At 45.7% G+C, this 19,635-nt stretch overlaps 2 protein-coding genes across 3 annotated transcripts; both read left to right on the top strand.

Moving 5' to 3' along the window:
• Positions 1–3,040: 3,040 nt before the first annotated feature.
• LOC132588165 (mucosal pentraxin-like) lies at positions 3,041–9,933 on the top strand. 2 transcript variants are annotated; one of them, XR_009556495.1, is made up of 3 exons: positions 3,041–3,222; positions 7,913–8,666; positions 9,877–9,933. XR_009556495.1 is itself a non-coding variant. In XM_060260512.1 (2 exons), exons 1-2 carry the CDS (start codon positions 3,156–3,158, stop codon positions 8,542–8,544), a joined length of 699 nt encoding a protein of 232 aa, XP_060116495.1. In that variant the 5' UTR covers positions 3,041–3,155; the 3' UTR covers positions 8,545–9,933. The 2 variants fall into 2 exon arrangements, 1 of the variants encoding a protein (XP_060116495.1); XM_060260512.1 differs by having other exon boundaries at positions 7,913–9,933.
• A 6,583-nt stretch (positions 9,934–16,516) lies between these two features.
• LOC132580898 (C-reactive protein-like) lies at positions 16,517–18,674 on the top strand. Its single transcript, XM_060251911.1, has 2 exons — positions 16,517–16,722; positions 18,043–18,674. The coding sequence occupies exons 1-2, from the start codon at positions 16,665–16,667 to the stop codon at positions 18,672–18,674; spliced, it is 690 nt and encodes a 229-aa protein (XP_060107894.1). The 5' UTR covers positions 16,517–16,664.
• Positions 18,675–19,635: the final 961 nt, after the last annotated feature.

A 19,635-nucleotide genomic window follows, 5' to 3' on the forward strand; every position in this document is an offset into this window, starting at 1 on the left:
GCTATGTCTGGAGCTTGTTAACTTGTTCATTAACAATTTGGAATTCAGAGTAAGCATGAAGTGGCTAAGTTTGTGGATGAGAGTAAACTGTTCAGGGTGGTGAGAACCAAGGAGAATTGTGAGGTGCTCCAGAGGGATCTGTCAGGGCTGGCCAATTAGGCATCAATATGGCCTATTTTCTTGGACTGCAAGAAGATCAAATCAGTCAGTCCTCAGGGAAATCAACTCTGATTGTTCTCTGGAAGGTCAGATGCTGAAGCTGAAGCTCAAATACTTTGGCCACCAAATGAGAAGGGAGCACTCACTGGAGAAGACCCTGATGCTGGGAAAGACAGAAGGCAAAAGAAGAAAGGGACAGCAAAAGATGAGATGGCTGGACAGCGTTACTGATATTAACAAACATGAATTTGAGCAGACTTCGGAGGATGGTGGAAGACAGGAGGGCCTGGCATGACTTTGTCCATGGGGTTGCAAAGGGTCGGACTCGACTGTGTCACTGAACAATAAACAAAAATGGCAAAAGAGGTTCAACATTGAAAAATATAAAGTAATGCAGATTTGAACCAAAATCATGATGATGATGATGATGATGATGATGATGATGATATTGGATTTATATCCCACCCTTCACTTTGAATCTCAGAGCAGCTCACAATCTTCTTTACCTTCCTCCCCCACAACAGACACACTGTGAGGTGGGTGGGCCTGAGAGAGCTCTCCCAGAAGCTGCCCTTTCAAGAACTACAAGAGCTATGGCTGACCCAAGGCCATTCCAGCAGCTGCAAGTGGAGGAGTGGGAAATCAGACCTGGTTCTCCCAGCACTTAACCACTACACCAAAATGGCTCTCATGTTGATGGGGTCCAAACTGGTGATAACTGACCAGGAGAGAGATCGTGGAGTTGTGTTAGATAACTCCCTGAAAATGTCAAGTCAGTGTACAAGTGCAATTTAAAAAGGCAAATGCTATGCTGAGGATTATTAGGAAGGAGGTTGAAAATATATTCACAATGCCCCTGTGTAAATCTATGGTGAGGCCTCATTTGGAATACTGTGTACAGTTCTAATCACTGCACCTCAAAGAAGATATTATAGTACTGGAAAAGGTGCAGAAAAGGGCATGTAAAATGATTAAGGGGATGGAACACCTTCCTTTGGAAGAAAGGTTTAAGAGGCTAAGGCTCTTTAGCGTGGAGAAACAACAATTGAGGGGTGATATGCTAGAGGTTTACAAGATTATGCATGGGATAGAGAAGATGAGAAAGAGGTACGTTTCTCCCTTTCTCGCAATACAAGAACTTGTAGGCACTCAATTAAATTAAGGAGCAGTAAAAGATTAGAACAGATAAAAGGATATATGTCTTCACTCAAAGAGTAATTAACATATGGAATTCACTGCCACAGGAAGTGGTGGTGGCTACAAGCATAGCTTCAAGAGGGGTTGGATTGACATTTGGAGCAGAGGTCCATCAGTGAACATAAGAACATAAGAGAAGCCATGTTAGATCAGGCCAATGGCCCATCCAGTCCAACACTCTGTATCACACAGTGGCAAAAAAAAATTATATATACACACACACTGTGGCTAATAGCCACTAATGGACCTCTGCTCCATATTTTTATCTAAACCCCTCTTGAAGCTGGCTATGCTTGTGGCCGCCACCACCTCCTGTGGCAGTGAATTCCACATGTTAATCACCCTTTGGGTGAAGAAGTACTTCCTTTTATCCGTTTTAACCAGTCTGCTCAGCAATTTCATCGAATGCCCACGAGTTCATGTATTGTGAGAAAGGGAGAAAAGTACTTCTTTCTCTACTTTCTCCATGGTGAAAGTGGCTATTAGCAACACGTTATAGATGGAACACGATGTCTGGAGTAGTGATACTCTGTATTCTTGGTGCTTGGGGGACCACAATAGAAGGGCTTCTGGCTTTCTCACCCAGCTGGAGGACATCTTAATGGCACATGGGCTTTGGCTACTATGTGACACAGAATGTTTATTTTATTTTATTTAGTAGATTTATAGTCCACTCTTCCCCATAATGGGCTCAAGACGGATGCGGCAAGCACAATAAAACAATAAAACAGTAAAATCTGACAATAAAATCTACAAGCGTAGACAGCTTCAAGATGGGAATGGATAAGCATATGGAGCAGAGGTTAATCAGTGGCTATTAGTTACAGCTTATCGTTGAAACTCTCTGTCTGGGGCAGTGATCCTCTGCATTCTTGTGCTTGGGGGGTGGGCAGTGGAAGGGCTTTTAGCCCCACTGGTGGACCTCTTGATGGCACTTGGGTTTTTTGGCCACTCTGTGACACAGAACGTTGGACTGGATGGGCCATTGGCCTGATCCAACATGGCTTCTCTTATGTTCTTATGGCCACTGTGTGACACAGAGTGTTGGACTGGATGGGCCATTGGCCTGATCCAACATGGCTTCTCTTATGTTCTTATGGCCACTGTGTGACACAGAGCGTTGGACTGGATGGGCCATTGGCCTGATCCAACATGGCTTCTCTTATGTTCTTAAAATCATAAAACCATAAAACAATCAATGAACCATCAAATGATGCAACACGAATGGTACAGCGTGTGTTATAGGTTACAATACAGATATCCTAGTGTATAGATGTCATAGCTGTAGGGCCGATATCTACCAGTCCGAATAGGGAGGTCTGCTAGATGATCTCAGCAGTAAGTTAAGGACACCCGCTTGCCTCAGTGGATTGAGTGGGCCATTGGCTTGATCCAACATGGCTTATCTTGTGTTCTCTTATCTTCTTTGGGCAATAAAAAAAAAATAAACAGTGTCAGCGTGAGAATTATTTGCTGCCAATAGTTTTATCACATTTCATCACCACTGTTTTGGCTCCTGCTCCCCTGAGCCTCTTTTCCAAAGAAGTTCCAAAGAAATTTAATCAGCTGAAGAGCAGATGTCAGCTCCTCCCCAGGTTGTACCTGCCCCAGATACTTTTACACAATGGAATTTACTGTGTAAACATCCTGCCTCACCCCCTAAGTTCAAGGATATATTTTGGAAGGGCTCTGCAGCTCCCACTTCAGAATCAGCCTGTGAACAGGAGAAGATTCAGAGCCATCTTGGTTGCGTGGAAGCTGCTCCATCTCTACTCGGATCGCTCTGCTGTGTGGCCACCATGTGGAAGATCCTTCTCTCTCTTCTCCTCCTCACCAGCAGCCTCTTGGGCACTCTTGCCCTGGAAGGTGGGTACCATCTAGAGCTGTTGATACAGGGCTAACACCACAGTAGGCAAGAGCCCCACTTGATCCACTACCCGTTTGGTGTAGCTGTTAAGTGTGCGGATTCTTATCTGGGAGTACCGAGCTTGATTCCCCATTCCTCCACTAGCAGCAGCTGGGTTGTCCTTGAAAGCGCAGCTTCTGGGAGAGCTCTCTCAGCCCCACACACCTCACAGGCAATGTTCCCTCTAAGCTGCAGCGTCTTATGAGCAAAAATGCTACTTTGTCAGCTACTGGTATTAAAGTTGTGAGCTACTGGCATTACAGTTGTGAGCTGCTGCATAAATTATTGTGCTTTGGGGGCATTTTTCCTGAGCTGAGATAAAAATGTGTGAGCTGGAGGCTAAAATCTGTGAACTAGCTCACACAAACTCAGCTTAGAGGGAACACTGCTCACAGGGTGTTTGTTGTGGGGGAAGGAGATTGTGTGAGCCACTCTGAGACTCTGGGATTCAGAGTGAAAGGTGGGACATAAATCCAATATCTTCTTCTTCTTCTCAGCTAGATACAAGTCTGGTAGCACCATCAAGACCAACATGATCTTCACAGGGTGAGCTTTTGACAGTCAAATCTCCCTTCATCTGAGATCAAAAGCTCAGGCCCTGAAAAATCCTGATGGTCATTGAGACTTGAATCCAGCTCTGCTCCTGCAGACCAACAGGGCTACACTCTGAATCTCTCTTCACCCCCAGCATTTCCCTTAAACCACATGATGCATTTTGAAATTTCCATTTAGAGACACGCACTCTCTGCCCATTCTAAAGCCTTCATTCATTTTCATTATTGCATTCAATATTTGTTTCTCTTCCTCCTCATCCTCAGCGTCTTTCTCTTCGCTCCTTCCCCCCAGGGGTGGAATTCTAGCAGGAGCTCCTTTGCATATTAGGCCACACCTCCGGATGTAGCCAGTCATCCAAAAGCTTTTAAAAAAAAGAGCCTTGAAATCTCTTGGAGGATTGGCTACATCAGGGGGTGTGGCCTAATATGCAAAGGAACTCCTGCTAAAATTCCATCCCTGCTTCCCCTTAAGAACATACACTCTGTGCTGTGGAGCAACTGCATTGGTTGACTGTGGATGTTTTTACACTGGCAGTTTGCGACTCTCTATCACCACATTGGAAACTCACCTTTTAAATTACCTAACGTTCTCACAACTGTTTTGCAACATTGCTGCCCGAAGCATCTACATTTGTTTCAGTGAGATGAGTTTCCAAACTGCTGCTGCAACATATGAACATATGAAGCTGCCTTATACTGAATCAGACCCTCGGTCCATCAAAGTCAGTATTGTCTACTCAGACCGGCAGCGGCTCTCCAGGGTCCCAACGTTTTTCTCTACTCTAGTTTTGATCTGGTCTTTTCTCTACAGGCGTTTCAAACTTGTATTGTAGAAGTTTTCATGTGTTTTAAAAGACTCCTCCAAAAGCCACCACAAAGTGCAGTACTTTGCATGAGAACTGACAGCACTTGAAATTTTTACATATCATTGCTTGCCTCATCTAGTAATTTAAATTTGTATTGTTTTTGCAGTGTTGACACAATTTCCAAGCAATCATATATATTTAACTAAGCACTGGTATTCTGGCTGCCCTCTGATCAGAGACCCCCCCCCCCCCCCGCCAAATTGAAACACTTAAATGTAAAAGGAAAATAATTAAAGTGGAACAGTGGCAGGCGATTTGAAGACTCTAAAACTCTGGATCAAACTGAATATAAAAACACCCTTTGCTGCTGAGAGCCAGGCCAGGCTAGACTAGAAGGAAAAGAGACTGGATTTAAACCCTGCCCTTCACTACCCAAAGGAGTCTCAGAGTGGCTTACAATCTCTATTCCCTTCCTCTTCCCACAACAGACACCCTGTGAGGTAGATGGGGCTTAGAGAACTCTGACAGAAACTGCTCTTGAGAGGAACAGCTCTGAGAGAGTTATGACTGACCAAAGGCCACTCCAACAGTTGCATGTAGAGGAGTGGGGAATCAAACTGGGTTCTCCCAGATAAGAGTCCGCTCACTTAAACACTACACTAAGAGGCCACTTCACTAAGAGGCCAGTTTGGTGTAGTGGTTAAGTGCACCGTGTCACATTCTCAGGGTGCAGGCAAGCAGGAGTCCAAACCCAGTCCAAGGTCAAAGTCCAGGAAGTCAAGCAGCAGCCAAGTCACCAAAGTAGAATCACAAACCGGAAACAGAAGTCAATGTCCAAAAGCCAAAAGGTCAGTGTGCTAAGGAAATCAAGCAGGTCAGGTTCAGGAAGAAGCATGGATGCAAGTCAGAGAATAGACTTGTTGCTTCCACAAGGTTACCAGGTCCTGGGTGGGAGCTATATGGGAATCTCAATCAGCCTGCTCCATGGGTGGCAGTGACTCTGCTAGAACTCAGGGCTGAGAGAGCTGAAGCATCGGCATGCCTCATGTCTTCGCTCTGAAAGTTCTTTCCGGAGCCTGCTTCGAACTCTTGAGATGGGAGGAGAAGAGCTTGGAGGAGATTGATCATCAATAGCTGACACTGGTGCCTGGCGAGTGATTGATGGGCCAGCTGCTGTTTGTTCAGCTGAGCAACTGGCTGGCAACTCTTCCAGGTCTGTTAACCCTTCCAGCTCCTCCTCGTCAGGGCTCATGACACACCATCTCTTACCAGGGAGAGCCGGGTTTGATTCCTGACTCCTCCACTTGAAGCTGCTGGAACGGCCTTGGGTCAGCCATAGCTCTCGTAGGAGTTGTCCTTGAAAGGGCAGCTTCTGTGAGAGCTCTCTCAGCTCCACCTACCTCACAGGGTGTCTGTTGTGGGGGGGGGGGGAGGTAAAGGAGATTGTTGTGACCACTCTGAGATTCAGAGTATAGGGTGGGATATAAATCCAATATCTTCTTCATTTTCTTCTGCATCAAACTGGCTAGTGGCTCACAGTGGCCAAGAAGGTGTTCTGTTAGGCAATGGGTGGGTGAGAAGAGAATGTCTCTCTTCTGGGGGGTATTTATTTGCTTGTTTAGGGAGTCAATGCACATCCCTCATTGGTACACAGATGTTTTGCAACCAGCAGTCCAGGCATAATCTCTCTTGTAGTAAAGCCACATGGCTGTATCAGCTCAAGAGAAGGAAAGGAAAATGGGGGTGGATCCCACAACCTCCAAGGAGACTTCCTCCAGCCTAATGAGCCACCTTTTAAGTTCACTGGCTCTGCCTCCAATGGGAGAGCCACTGAAGCTGTGGGAAGGCTCCTTAAGACGGGGAAAATCTTCAAACTTAGGTCAGTGCAAGTAGGGTGATGGGTGGGATCCACCTCTCCCTCAATTCTCTCTGTCCCAATTTCAACAAAACCAACAATTCAAGGCACCTACTCGGGATAGGGTTACCAAGTCCAATTCAAGAAATATCTGGGGACTTTGGGGGTGAAGCCAGGAGACTTTGGGGGCAGAGCCAGGAGACATGGGGGTGGAGTCAGGATCAAGAATGTGACAAGCATAATTGAACTCCAAAGGGAGTTCTGGCTATTATATTTAAAGGGACTGCACACTTTTTAAATGCCTTTCTTCCATTGGAAATAATGAAGGATAGGGGCATTTTCTTTTGGGGCTCATAGGATTGGACCCCCTGGTCCAATATTTTTGAAACCTGGGGGGTCTTTTGAGGAGAGCTATTGGATGCTGTGCTGCAAATCTGGTGCCTCTGCCTCAAAAAACAGCCCTTCCCTGAGCCCCAGATAGCTGAGGTTCAATTCTCCATTATACCCTATGGGAATCTGTCTCCATAGGGAATAATGAAATGTGCAGCAGACATTTTCCTCCCCCTCTCCCGCTTTCTGAAGAAGGGGGGGGGGCCTCCAAACTGGGGAATCCCCTGCCCCCACCTGGAGATTGGCAACCCTAAGGAAGGGAAAGTGGCACTGTATATCCCAGGGGTGGCCAATGGTAGCTCTCCAGATGGGTTTTTTTGCCTACAACTCCCATCAGCCCCAGCCATTGACCATGCTGGCTGGGGCTGATGGGAGTTGTAGGCAAAAAACATCTGGAGAGCTACCGTTGGCCACCTCGGTATATCTCAATGTCATCAGATCTTGGAAGCTAAGCAGGGTCACTATGTGGATCGGAGACCACCAGAGAAGAATCTACCAAGGAAGGCCATGGCAAAAGACCTCCATTTCTCACTTGTCTTGAAAGCCCCTTTCTGGGGTCACCAGAAGTCACCTGTGACTTGATGGCACTGAGGTGTGCACATATTAGAAGAAAAGTCTAGAGAAGAAAAAAATTAAAGAAAGACAAAATTCCTTGTAAAAAGGGCAATCCATTGCTCAATGAGAACTGTGGAGGTTTCTTCTCAGGTGAAACATCTGAGAAAGTCTGAGGAAAGGGGGGAAACACTATATTTTCCAAAAAAATCCGAACTGATATGTTGCTGGGAAATTCCCCCACCCCCCACTGAACATATATGAACATATGAAGCTGCCTTATACTGAATCAGACCCTCGGTTCAGTATTGTCTACTCAGACTGGCAGTGGCTCTCCAGAGTCTCAAGCTGAGGTTTCTCATGCCTACTTGCCTGGACCCTTTTTAGTTGGAGATGCTGGGGATTGAATCTGGGACCTTCTGCTTACCAAGCAGATGCTCTACCACTGAGCTACCATCCCTCCCAAATTCCTAATTCTTTTTTCCATAATCAGATCTGGAAAGGAAGGCCTTCGTTTTCCCAGAGGCCTCAAACACTGCCCGTGTAGTTGTGAAGGACAAAATACAACATCCCTTGACCAGCGTCACGCTCTGCCTGAGGTTCTACACAGACCTGACCCGTGGCTACAGCCTCTTCTCTTACGCCACCAAGGGCCACAGCAATGAGTTCCTCCTCTTTGCACTGAATTCCAATCAATACAAGTTGCATTTTGGAGGCTATGAAAGGATCTTCAACGTTCCAGAAGCATTGAACACCAACCCTGTCGGGAAGCACATCTGTGTGAGTTGGGAGTCTGCCACGGGTTTAGTGGAAGTCTGGATCAATGGGCAACCTTTGGTCCGGAAGAGCTTGGCGAAAGGACACACTATCCAACCAGAGGGATTAATTGTCCTTGGCCAAGATCAGGATTCCTTTGGAGGCGGCTTTGACATCAGCCAGTCCTTGGTAGGGGAGATCACAGATGTATACATGTGGGACCATGTTCTGAGCCCTGATGAGGTGGTGCTTGCCTCGTACAACCACGCTCTTCCTGACTACCTGATTAACTGGCGATCACTGAATTACACCATCACAGGCTATGCTGTTGTTAAGCCTGACTTGCTTTCTGTCCACAGAGCTGGGTAGGGCTTGCAAATAATGCAATAATCTCAGAAGGGCAGTCGGGGGAATGATGTAACCTCAAATTTCTGCATGGTGATTCAGTAGAAAGAAATTGCTCTGCTAATCTCACTTCTTCTAATCCAAGGGTGTCAAACATACGGCCCAGGAGACAGATCAGGCCCCCACAGGGCTCCTATCAGGCCTGAGAGAGAGAGAAAGTTGTGTGTGTTGTTAGCTCGTTATGCCAGTTTGATGTAGTGGTTAAGTGCGCTGACTCTTATCTGGGAGAACCAGGTTTGATTCCCCACTCCTCCACTTGCACCTGCTGGCATGGCCTTGGGTCAGCCATAGCTCTGGCAGAGGTTGTCCTTGAAAGGGCAGCTGCTGTGAGAGCCCTCTCCAGCCCCACCCACCTCACAGGATATCTGTTGTGGGGGAGGAAGGTAAAGGAGATTGTGAGCCGCTCTGAGACTCTTCCGAGTGGAGGGCAGGATATAAATCCAATATCTGCTTCTTGTGGGTGCAACTGGGTTTTGCCTCTCCCTTTTGTCTGTATTCATGCCTTCACTATCCAGTCTTTCTCAGTAGGAAAGCAATGTGAACTATTTAGATGAGGAATAACAACAAGCAAGTCAGGTGGATAGGCTGAGAGTCCAGACCAGGTTCACCCAACACATTTCCTTTGTAGACTGGGGATCTTAACTAATCTTCCCATATAAGTAGACTGATAATGATCACTGTACATTGTTGTCTCTGTATTTTTGCACGGCCTCAAAGGAGTTGTTGCAGTTGTTTCTCTGGGGAAGACTATAGTGTTGTAGATAAACACATAGCCCTCTGAGTCTTCGTGCCTTCACATGTTCTTGACCAGCACAAGAAGCAGTTTATGTACAAAAGTTCCTAAAGCCCAGCCATTTCATGTTTTCCTCTGGAGTTTAGGCTCAAAGCAGTGAATGTGAAATTTCTGTAATGAATGTCAATAAATCAAAAGTAGGTTTGCAACGTACAGATACACACCTGAACAACACCTGAACAGCATACTCAAGATTGCTGCAACACAGACATTGTTTCCAGCTTTTGATGAAATAATTCAGAGCAAGAGGTGTCAGTTGAGCCTGTTAAAGAAACCAAATATTGCAAGAGTGCTAATCTTTTAAGTATGTTTTATTTTAAGGGATTTTTTTAAAAAAACCAAAATCTTCAATTGTGCTTGTCTGTGTCCTTTATAAAAATTTCTATCTACGCTACCTGGCATCACATTTTACGACATACATGGCCTAGCCCAACAAGGTCTCATCTATATCAGACTCAGCCCTCTTAACAAATGAGTTCAAAACCCGTTCTAGCCTGTTGAAGAAGACTTCCTATGACAATTGTAAGACTGCTTTCACCAATAAAAGATTTCATTATGCCTACTTGGCTTCCCTTAGACTTTTTATCATCCAGGTGTGGGAGTGGCTTGCTGACTCAGCCTCGTACAAAGTCTGGGGATGGGAAACACTTTAATAACAACACATAAATCGATTTCTGATGCTTATTCTGACATCAACCAGTCTTTGGTAGGGGAGATCACAGATGTATACATGTGGGACCATGTTCTGAGCCTGATAAGGTGGTGCTTGCCTCGTACAACCACGCTCTTCCTGACTACCTGATTAACTGGCGATCATTGAATTACACTATCACAGGCTGTGCCCTTCTTAAGCCTGACTTACTTTCTGTCCACAGAGCTGAATAGGGCTTGCAAGTAATGCAAAAAGCCCAGAAGGGCAGTGGTGGTGGGGGGGAACGATGGAATCACAAATTTCTGCACGGTGATTCAGTAGAAAGAAATTGCTCTGCAAATCTCACTTCTTCTAGCCCAGGGGTGTCAAACACATGGCCCAGGAGCCAGATCAGGTCCCTGCAAGGCTCGTATCAGGGCTGAGAGAGAGAAAAAGTTGTGTGTGTTGTCAGCTTGTTATGCCAGGGCTCTTCTGGGTGCAACTGGGTTTTGCCTCTCCCTTTTGTCTGTATTCAGGCCTTCATGATCCAGTCTTTCTCAGCAAGAAAGCAAGGTGAACTATTTAGATGAGGAATAAGAACAAGCCAGTCAGGTGGATTAGGCTGAGAGCGTGTGTCTAGACCAGGTTAGCCACAGCACATTTCCTTTGTAGACTGGGGATCATAACCTAGTCTTCCCATATAAGTAGGCTGATACCAACCAATGTACAGTGTTTGTATTCTTGCACTGCCTTGTAGGAGTTGCAGTTATATCTCTGGGGAAGCCCATTGTTTTGTGGATAAACACATAGCCCTCAGTCTGTGTCATCGTGCCTTCACATGTTCTTGACCAGTACAAGAAGCAACTTGCATGCAAAAGCTTGAAATGCCCAGCCATTTCATATTTTCCTCTGAGTTTTAGACTCTAAACAGTGACCATGAGATTTATGTAATGAATGTCAATAAATTAAAAGTAGGTTTGCAACATACAGATACATACCTGAACAACACCTGAACACCATACTCAAGATTGCTGCAATACATATTGTGTCCAGATTTTGATGCAATAGTTCAGAGCAAGAGGTGTCAGTTATCAGAGACTGTTAAATACACAAAATATTGCAAGAGTGCTAATCTTTTAAGTACCCACAGGCCAGTCATTTTGCTTTGCATCTTATCCATGCAGCTATCCATCTACTGCATTTCTCAAGTTCATGGCCACTAGCTGCTGGATTCATCTCAGCAATTCATTACTTTGTCCCACCCAGGGGTCATTTTGTAGAAAAATATGTGTGGCCGGACCTGCCTGTCCCACATTGGTCTTGTCAGCCACCAGCGAGCCTGCAGCAAACGTGGACTATTGCACCCTTCTTAAATCTTCGTTCGCGAAGCCAAGCCGAGAGAGAGAGAGAGAGATGTGGTGGAGCTCATCCAGGGATTGTTACGCAGCTGCACATACTATTCAATGGACAAGGAGGTGGAACTCTCAGAAAGGTTCAGTGAGCTCCCACTGAATCTGAGGCCTGGTCCCACCCTTGTCATGTAACCTTCCATTGGAGATTCCATTGGAGAAAGTCCAGAAAAGGGCAACTAGAATGATTAAAGGGCTGGAACACTTTCCCTATGAAGAAAGGTTAAAACGCTTGGGACTCTTTAGCTTGGAGAAACGTCAACTGTGGGGTGACATGATAGAGGTTTACAAGATAATGCATGGAATGGAGAAAGTAGAGAAAGTACTTTTCTCCCTTTCTCACAATACAAGAACTCGTGGGCATTTGATGAAATTGCTGAGCAGACAGGTTAAAACGGATGAAAGGAAGTACTTCTTCACCCAAAGGGTGATTAACATGTGGAATTCACTGCCACAGGAGGTGGTGGCGGCCACAAGCATAGCCACCTTCAAGAGGGGTTTAGATAAAAATATGGAGCAGAGGTCCATCAGTGGCTATTAGCCACAGTGTGTGTGTGTGTGTGTGTGTGTGTGTGTGTGTGTGTATATCGGCTTGGCTTCGCGAACGAAGATTTAAGAAGGGTGCAATAGTCCACGTCTGCTGCAGGCCCGCTGGTGGCTGACAAGACCAATGCGGGACAGGCAGGTCCGGCCACAGTGGCTGCAGGGAAAAGTCTGATTTAGGGTTGGTGCTGTAGCAGTGCGATTCTTCCTCAATCTCCTTTTGTCCTCAAGACCAGCTATGCGTGCGTTCTCAAAAGAAGAAACAGCCTGGTGGATGGTGTGCCTCCATGCTTCCATCTTTCCGAGCTCGGTAAAATGAGTACCCAGCTTGCTGGGGGGAAAGTGTAGATGACTGGGGAAGGCAATGGCAAACCACCCCGTAAAAAAAAATCTGCTGTGAAAACGTGAAAGCAACGTCACCCCAGAGTCGGAAACGACTGGTGCTTGCACAGGGGACCTTTCCTTTTCCTTCACTGTGGAAGATGAGAGGTGCTTGTCCACTCCAGAACCTCTGATTTCAGGAGGGGTATCAAAAGACCTGAGTTGGACTGAGGTGATGAGAGAGGAGGTCTATGACTGATAGACAAATAGAAAATTGACAAATCACTATGAACATATGAACAAATGAAGCTGCCTTCTGCTGAATCAGACCCTTGGTCCATCAAAGTCAGTATTGTCTACTCAGACTGGCAGCGGCTCTCCAGGGTCTCAAGCTGAGGTTTTTCACACCTATTTGCCTGGACCTTTTTTTGGAGATGCCAGGGATTGAACCTGGGACCTTCTGCTTCCCAAGCAGATGCTCTACCACTAAGCCACCGTCCCTCCCCTTTATAAATCAGAAACCCTAATTCTTGAAATTTTAAGAGGTTCCAATTGAACATATGAAGCTGCCTTATACTGAATCAGACCTTTGGTCCATCAAAGTCAGTATTGTCTTCTCAGACTGGCAGCGGCTCTCCAGGGTCTCAAGCTGAGGTTTTTCACACCTATTTGCCTGGACCCTTTTTTGGAGATGCCAGGGATTGAACCTGGGACCTTCTGCTTCCCAAGCAGATGCTCTACCACTGAGCCACCGTCCCTCCCCAGATGGCCTACATCCAAGAGTTCTGTAAGAACTCAAATGTGAACTTGTGAATATCCTGACAATGCAATCTATAACTAAGATCTGCCTCCATTCTCAAAGACTGGAAGGTAGCCAATGTAAAGACAGCCAGTTTGGTGTAGTGGTTAAGCATGTGGGCTCTTATCTGGGAGAACCGGGTTTGATTCCCCAATCCTCCACTTGCAGCTGCTGGGATGGACTTGGGTCAGCCATAGCTCTCGCGGAGTTGTCCTTGAAAGGGCAGATGTTGTAAGAGATCTCTCAGCTCCACCCACCTCACAGGGTGTCTGTTGTGGGGGGGGGGGGAGGTAAAAGGAGATTGTGACCACTCTGAGATTCAGAGTATAGGGTGGGAAATAAATCCAATATTTTCAATATCTTCAATGTAACCCCCATCTTCAAAAATGGTTCCAGAGGAGATCCTGGAAATTACAGACTGCTCAGTCTAACATTGATGTTGGATAAATTGATGGGATCTGTTATTAAACATAGAATTAGGAGGCACACTGATGAACAAAAAGCTATTGAGGAAGAATCAATATGGATTCTGTAAGGGAAGATTTTGTCTCAGTAACCTTTTAAAGTACTTTGGGGAGTGGTGAATAAACATGCAGACAAGGGTGACCGAGTTGATTCTGTTTACCTAGACTTCCAGAAAGCTTTTGATAAAGTTCCTCATCAAAGGTTTCCAAGTAAACTCAACAGTCATTGGATAAGAGGACAAGTCTTCTTGTGAAGTAAAAACTGGTTAATTAACAGGAAACACAGAGTGAGAATAAATGGGCCATTTTCACAGTGGAAGGTGGTAAGCAGTGGGGCACCACAGGGTTCAATGCTAGGTCTGGTGCTTTTTAACTTGTTCATTAATGATTTGGAATTGATACTAAACAATTAAATGGCTAAGTTTGTGGATGACACTAAGTTGTTCAGGGTGGTGAGAACTAGGGAAGACTGTGAGGCACTCCAAAGGGATCTGTCGAGGCTGGGCAAGTGGGCGTCAACATGGCAAATGAGGTTCAACATGAGCAAGTGCAAGGTAATGCACTTTGGGGCCAAAAATCCTAACTATAAAAACAAGTTGATGGGGTGTGAACTGGCAGAAACTGACCAAGAGAGAGATCTTGGAGTTAGATAACTCCCTGAAAATGTCAAGTCAGTATGCGACTGCAATAAAATGCTATGCTAAGGATTATTGGGAAGGGAACTGAAAACAAATCAGCCAGTATCCTAATGCCCCTATATCAATCTATGATGAGGCCTCATTTGGAACACTGTGTAGAGCTCTGGTCACCATACCACAAAAAAGATTTTAAAGTAAAGTAAAGTAAAGTAAAGTAAAGTAAAGAAAGAAAAGAAAAGAAAAGAAAAGAAAAGAAAAGAAAAGAAAAGAAAAGAAAAGAAAAGAAAAGAAAAGAAAAGAAAAGAAGAACTAAAATGATGGAGAGGATAGAACATCTTCCTTACATAAGAACATAAGAGAAGCCATGTTAGATCAGGCCAACGGCCCATCCAGTCCAACACTCTGTGTCACACAGTGGCAAAAAATTATATATATATATACACAAACACACACACACACATACACACTGTGGCTAATAGCCACTGATGGACCTCTGCTCCATATTTTTATCTAAACCCCTCTTGAAGGTGGCTATGCTTGTGGCCACCACAACCTCCTGTGGCAGTGAATTCCACATGTTAATCACCCTTTGGGTGAAGAAGTACTTCCTTTTATCCGTTTTAACCTGTCTGCTCAGCAATTTCATCGAATGCCCACGAGTTCTTGTATTGTGAGAAAGGGAGAAAAGTACTTCTTTCTCTTCTTTCTCCATCCCATGCATTATCTTGTAAACCTCTATCATGTTACCCCGCAGTCGATGTTTCTCCAAGCTAATGAGTCCCAAGCGTTTTAACCTTTCTTCATAGGGAAAGTGTACCAACCCTTTAATCATTCTAGTTGCCCTTTTCTGTACTTTCTCCAATGTTATAATATTCTTTTTGAGGTGCGGCAACCAGAACTGCACACAGTACTCCAAATGCAACCGCACCATCGATTTATACAGGGGCGTTATGATACTGGCTGATTTGTTTTCAATTCCCTTCCTAATAATTCCCAGCATGGCGTTGGCCTTTTTTATTGCAAACGCACACTGTCTTGACATTTTCAGTGAGTTATCTACCACGACCCCAAGATCTCTCTCTTGGTCAGTCTCTGCCAGTTCACACCCCATCAACTTGTATTTGTAGCTGGGATTCTTGGCCCCAATGTGCATTACTTTGCACTTAGCCACATTGAACCGCATCTGCCACGTTGACGCCCACTCACCCAGCCTCAACAGATCCCTTTGGAGTTCCTCACAATCCTCTCTGGTTCTCACCACCCTGAACAATTTTGTGTCATCTGAAAACTTGGCCACTTCACTGCTCACTCCCAATTCTAAATCATTTATGAACAAGTTAAAGAGCATGGGACCCAGTACCGAGCCCTGCGGCACCCCACTGCTTACCGTAATGAAGAAAGGTTAAAAAGGTTAGGGCTCTTTAACTTGGAGACATAACAACTGAGGTGTGACATGACAGAGGTTTACCAGATTATGCATGGGATAGAGAAGGAAGGGAAAGAAGAACTTTTCTCCTTTCTCACAATATAAGAACTTGTGGGCATTCAATGAAATTAGGAAAGGAAAGGTCCTCTGTGCAACCACCAGTCGTTTCCGACTCTGGGGTGACATTGCTTTCACAATGTTTTCACGGCAGACTTTTTTACAGGGTGGTTTGCCATTGCCTTCCCCAGTCATCTACACTTTCCCCCCAGCAAGCTGGGTACTCATTTTATCGACCTCGGAAGGATGGAAGGCTGAGTCAAGGAGCAGTAAAAACTTAGAACAGAAAAAAGGATGTATTCCTTCACCCAAAGCGTAATTAACATGTGGAATTCACTGCCACAGGAAGTGGTGGCAGCTACAGGCATAGACACCTTCAAGAGGGGACTGGATAAGCATATGGAACAAAGGTCCTTTAGTGGGTATTAGACACAAGGTATAGATGGAACACTCTGTCTGGGTCACTGATGCCCTGTATTCTTAGTTCTTGGGGAGGGCACAGTGGGAGGGCTTCTGGAATTCTGTCTCCATTGATGAATCTCCTGATGGCACCTGGGTTTAAGCCACTGTGTGACACAGAGTGTTGGACTGGACAGGCCACTGGCTTGATCCAACATGGCACATGGCTTCCTTTCCGTTTTCTGATGTTCTTTGAACTTTAATGAAAAATAAACAGTGTCAATGTGAGAACTATTGTCTGCCAGTAGTTTTATCAAATGTCATGACCATTTTTATGGCTCGTGCACCACAGAACCACATTTTCAAAGAAATTTCACCGACAGAAGACCAGATGCCAGATGCTATCCAGGTGGTACCCAGGATGTTTACTGAGTCAACATCCTACCCAACCCCCTCTCATTTCAGGGATATATTTTGGAAGGGCTCTGCAGCTCCCACTTGAGAATCAGCCTGTGAAAAGGAGAAGACTCAGAGCCATCTTTGTTTCTCGGAAACTGTTCCATCTCTGCTTGGATCACTCTGCGCTGTGGCCATCACCTGGAAGATGCTCCTCTCCCTTTTCCTCCTTGCCAGTGGCCTCTTGGGCTCTCTTGCCCTGGAAGGTGGGTGCCATCTGGAGCTGTCTATGCAAGGGTGTCACCAGGGGTGGAATTCTAGCAGGAGTTCCTTTGCATATTAGGCCACACACCCCTGTTGTAGCCAATCCTCCGAGAGCTTACAAGGCTCTTTTTTGTAAATTCTTGGAGGATTGGCTACATCAGGGTGTGTGGCCTGATATGCAAAGGAGCTCCTGCTAGAATTCCACTCCTGGGTGTCACCATGATAGGGCAGAGCCCCACTAAGCTCACCCTAAGAAGATTGAGAATAGTCTGGTAGCACCATTGAGACCAACATGATCTTTAGAGTATGAGCTTTTGACAATCAAAACTCCCTTTATCTGAGCTCAAAGGCTTATGCCCTAAAAAAAAATCCTGTTGGTCTATAGATTGGAAGGTAAGTAGGGTGGAAACTTAGAAGGGAGACCACTTAAGAAGGCTCTGCAGAGAAAGGCCATGGCAAACCACCTCTGTTTCTCACTTGCCTTGAAAGCCTCTTTCTAGGGTCACCAGAAGTCACCTGTGATGGCACTTAGGTGAGTACATTTTAGGGGAAAAGTCCAGAGGGGGGAAAAGATTAAGGAAAGACAAAAATTTCTTGTAAGGAGGTGTACTTTATTGTTCAAAGAGCAATGTTTATCCATATTGGATAAACATATGGAGCAGAGGTCCATCAGTGGCTATTAGCCACAGCATATTGTTGGAACTCTCTGGTCGTTTTCGCACTCACCTTCCGCCGGCGCGACCCCCCTCTTCGCGCAGGATCTGCGCGGATTTCGCACTAAACGCTGCGGAGCAGCCAGAAAAGCCGGAAGCTCCCCGCGCAAAAGCCGCTCAAACTGAAACCGCCAAAAAGCGCCAAAAAGCCGCTCAAACTGAAACCGCCAAAAAAGAGGGGGGTCGCGCCGGCGGAAGGTGAGTGCGAAAACGACCTCTGTCTGGGGCAGTGATGCTCTGTATTTTTGGTGCTGGGGGGGGGGGGGACAGTGGGAGGGCTTCTAGTGTCCTGGCCCCATTGATGGCACCTGGTTTTCTTGGCCACTGTGGACCGGATGGGCCATTGACCTGATTCAACATGGCTTCTCTTATGTTCTTAAATCTGGAGGTTTCTTCTCAAGTGAAAGTCTGAGGAAAGGGGGAGGGGAACAATGTTTTCACAAAACCTGGTGAAATGTCACTAGGAACAATTTTCCCATTCCTAATTCTCTTTTCCCTCATCAGAAAGCCTGAAGAAAGGGGGAAAACACTTTATTTTAAAAAAAATGGTGAAATGTCACTGGGAACATTCCCCACCCCGCCATTCCTAATTCTCTTTTCCCTCATCAGATCTGGAAAGGAAGGCGTTTGTTTTCCCAGTGGCCTCAGATACTGCCCACGTAGTCTTGAAGGCCAAAATACGACATCCCTTGACCAGCTTCACAGTCTGCCTGAGGTTCTACACAGACCTGACCCGTGGCTACAGCCTCTTCTCTTACGCCAGCAGGAACCATGACAACGAGCTCTACCTCTTAGCGCTGAATCCCAAGCAATACAAGTTTCATTTGGGGGATGAAGCTCTGATCTTCAGTGTTCCAGAAGCATTGAACACTAACCCTGTTGGGAAACACGTCTGTGTGAGTTGGGAGTCTTCCACAGGCCTAGTGGAGCTCTGGGTGAACGGGCAACCTTTGGTCCGGAAGAGCTTGCTGAAAGGACATTCTGTCCGACCAGAGGGATCCATTGTCCTCGGCCAAGATCAGGATTCCTTTGGAGGCAGCTTTGACATCAATGAATCCTTTGTAGGGGAGATCACAGATGTATACATGTGGGACCGCGTTCTGTACCCTGATGAGGTGGTCCTTGCCTCGTACAACCACGCTCTTCCCGACTACCTGATCAACTGGATATCGTTGGATTACAGCATCACAGGCGATGCCCTTGTTAAGCCTGCATTGCTTTCTGCCCACAGAACTGAGTAGGACAAAGCAGGAGTCGAGTTGCACCTTTAAGACCAACAAAATTTTATTCAGAATGTAAGCCCTCGTGTGCTAGAAGCACACTTCCTCAGACAATAGGATGGAATGGCAAACAGTCCTAAATATAGAGAAAGTGGGCAGCGAATTAGTATGCAAAATCATGGGAATGTTTGTTAACAGATTAAAAGAATCACAATTTGGGGTCTGGTGATTATTAGTTTATGTTAATTGGGCTGCAGCAACAAGGAGGCAATATAAGTCAGAGATGGGTAGGGTTTGCAAACAATGCAGCAGTCTAAGAAGAGCTGTGGGAGAAGGGGGGGGACAATTTAACCTGAAATTTCTGCCCGGTGATTCAGTAGAAAGAAATTGCTCTGCTAATCTCAGTTCTCCTTGCTTGATGAAGACTTCCCATGACAATTGTAAGTCCGCAGCCACCAATAAAAGATTTCATTATTCCTACTTGGCTTCCTCTAAATTTTTAGAGGCCACAAGGGAGTGAGTTGCTGGCTCAGCCTTGTACAAAGACTGGAGATGGGAAACACTTTAACGGCAGTTGCGCTTGCAACTGTAGCACTCCAGATGTTTTTTGCCTACAACTCCCATCAGCCCCAGCCATTGGTCATGCTGGCTGGGGCTGATGGGAGTTGTAGGCAAAAAACATCTGGAGAGCTACCCTTGGCCACCCCTAGGAACTGTAGTTCATAGAGCCAGGTTTCGTTTTGGGCAGGAGCTCCAGAACCTCTAGATTTTATTGTGCTCTTTCTTTCTTACCCCCCCAAATACTTGCTTTTGGGCTCCATTGTTCAAACCCCTTGAGAGAATTCTGCTGACCTCTAAGATTTGACAAACTTTCTAATACCTTTCTGCACAAAAAATGGGAAAATGACCAAACATATAAAGCAGACAGATGGGAATCTTCCTCATGCCACTGTGGCCGCAAAGGAGAAATTCATTTTAAAAG

The sequence above is a fragment of the Heteronotia binoei genome, chromosome 1 (assembly GCF_032191835.1).
Source record: "Heteronotia binoei isolate CCM8104 ecotype False Entrance Well chromosome 1, APGP_CSIRO_Hbin_v1, whole genome shotgun sequence".
Taxonomy (NCBI): Eukaryota; Metazoa; Chordata; class Lepidosauria; order Squamata; family Gekkonidae; genus Heteronotia; species Heteronotia binoei.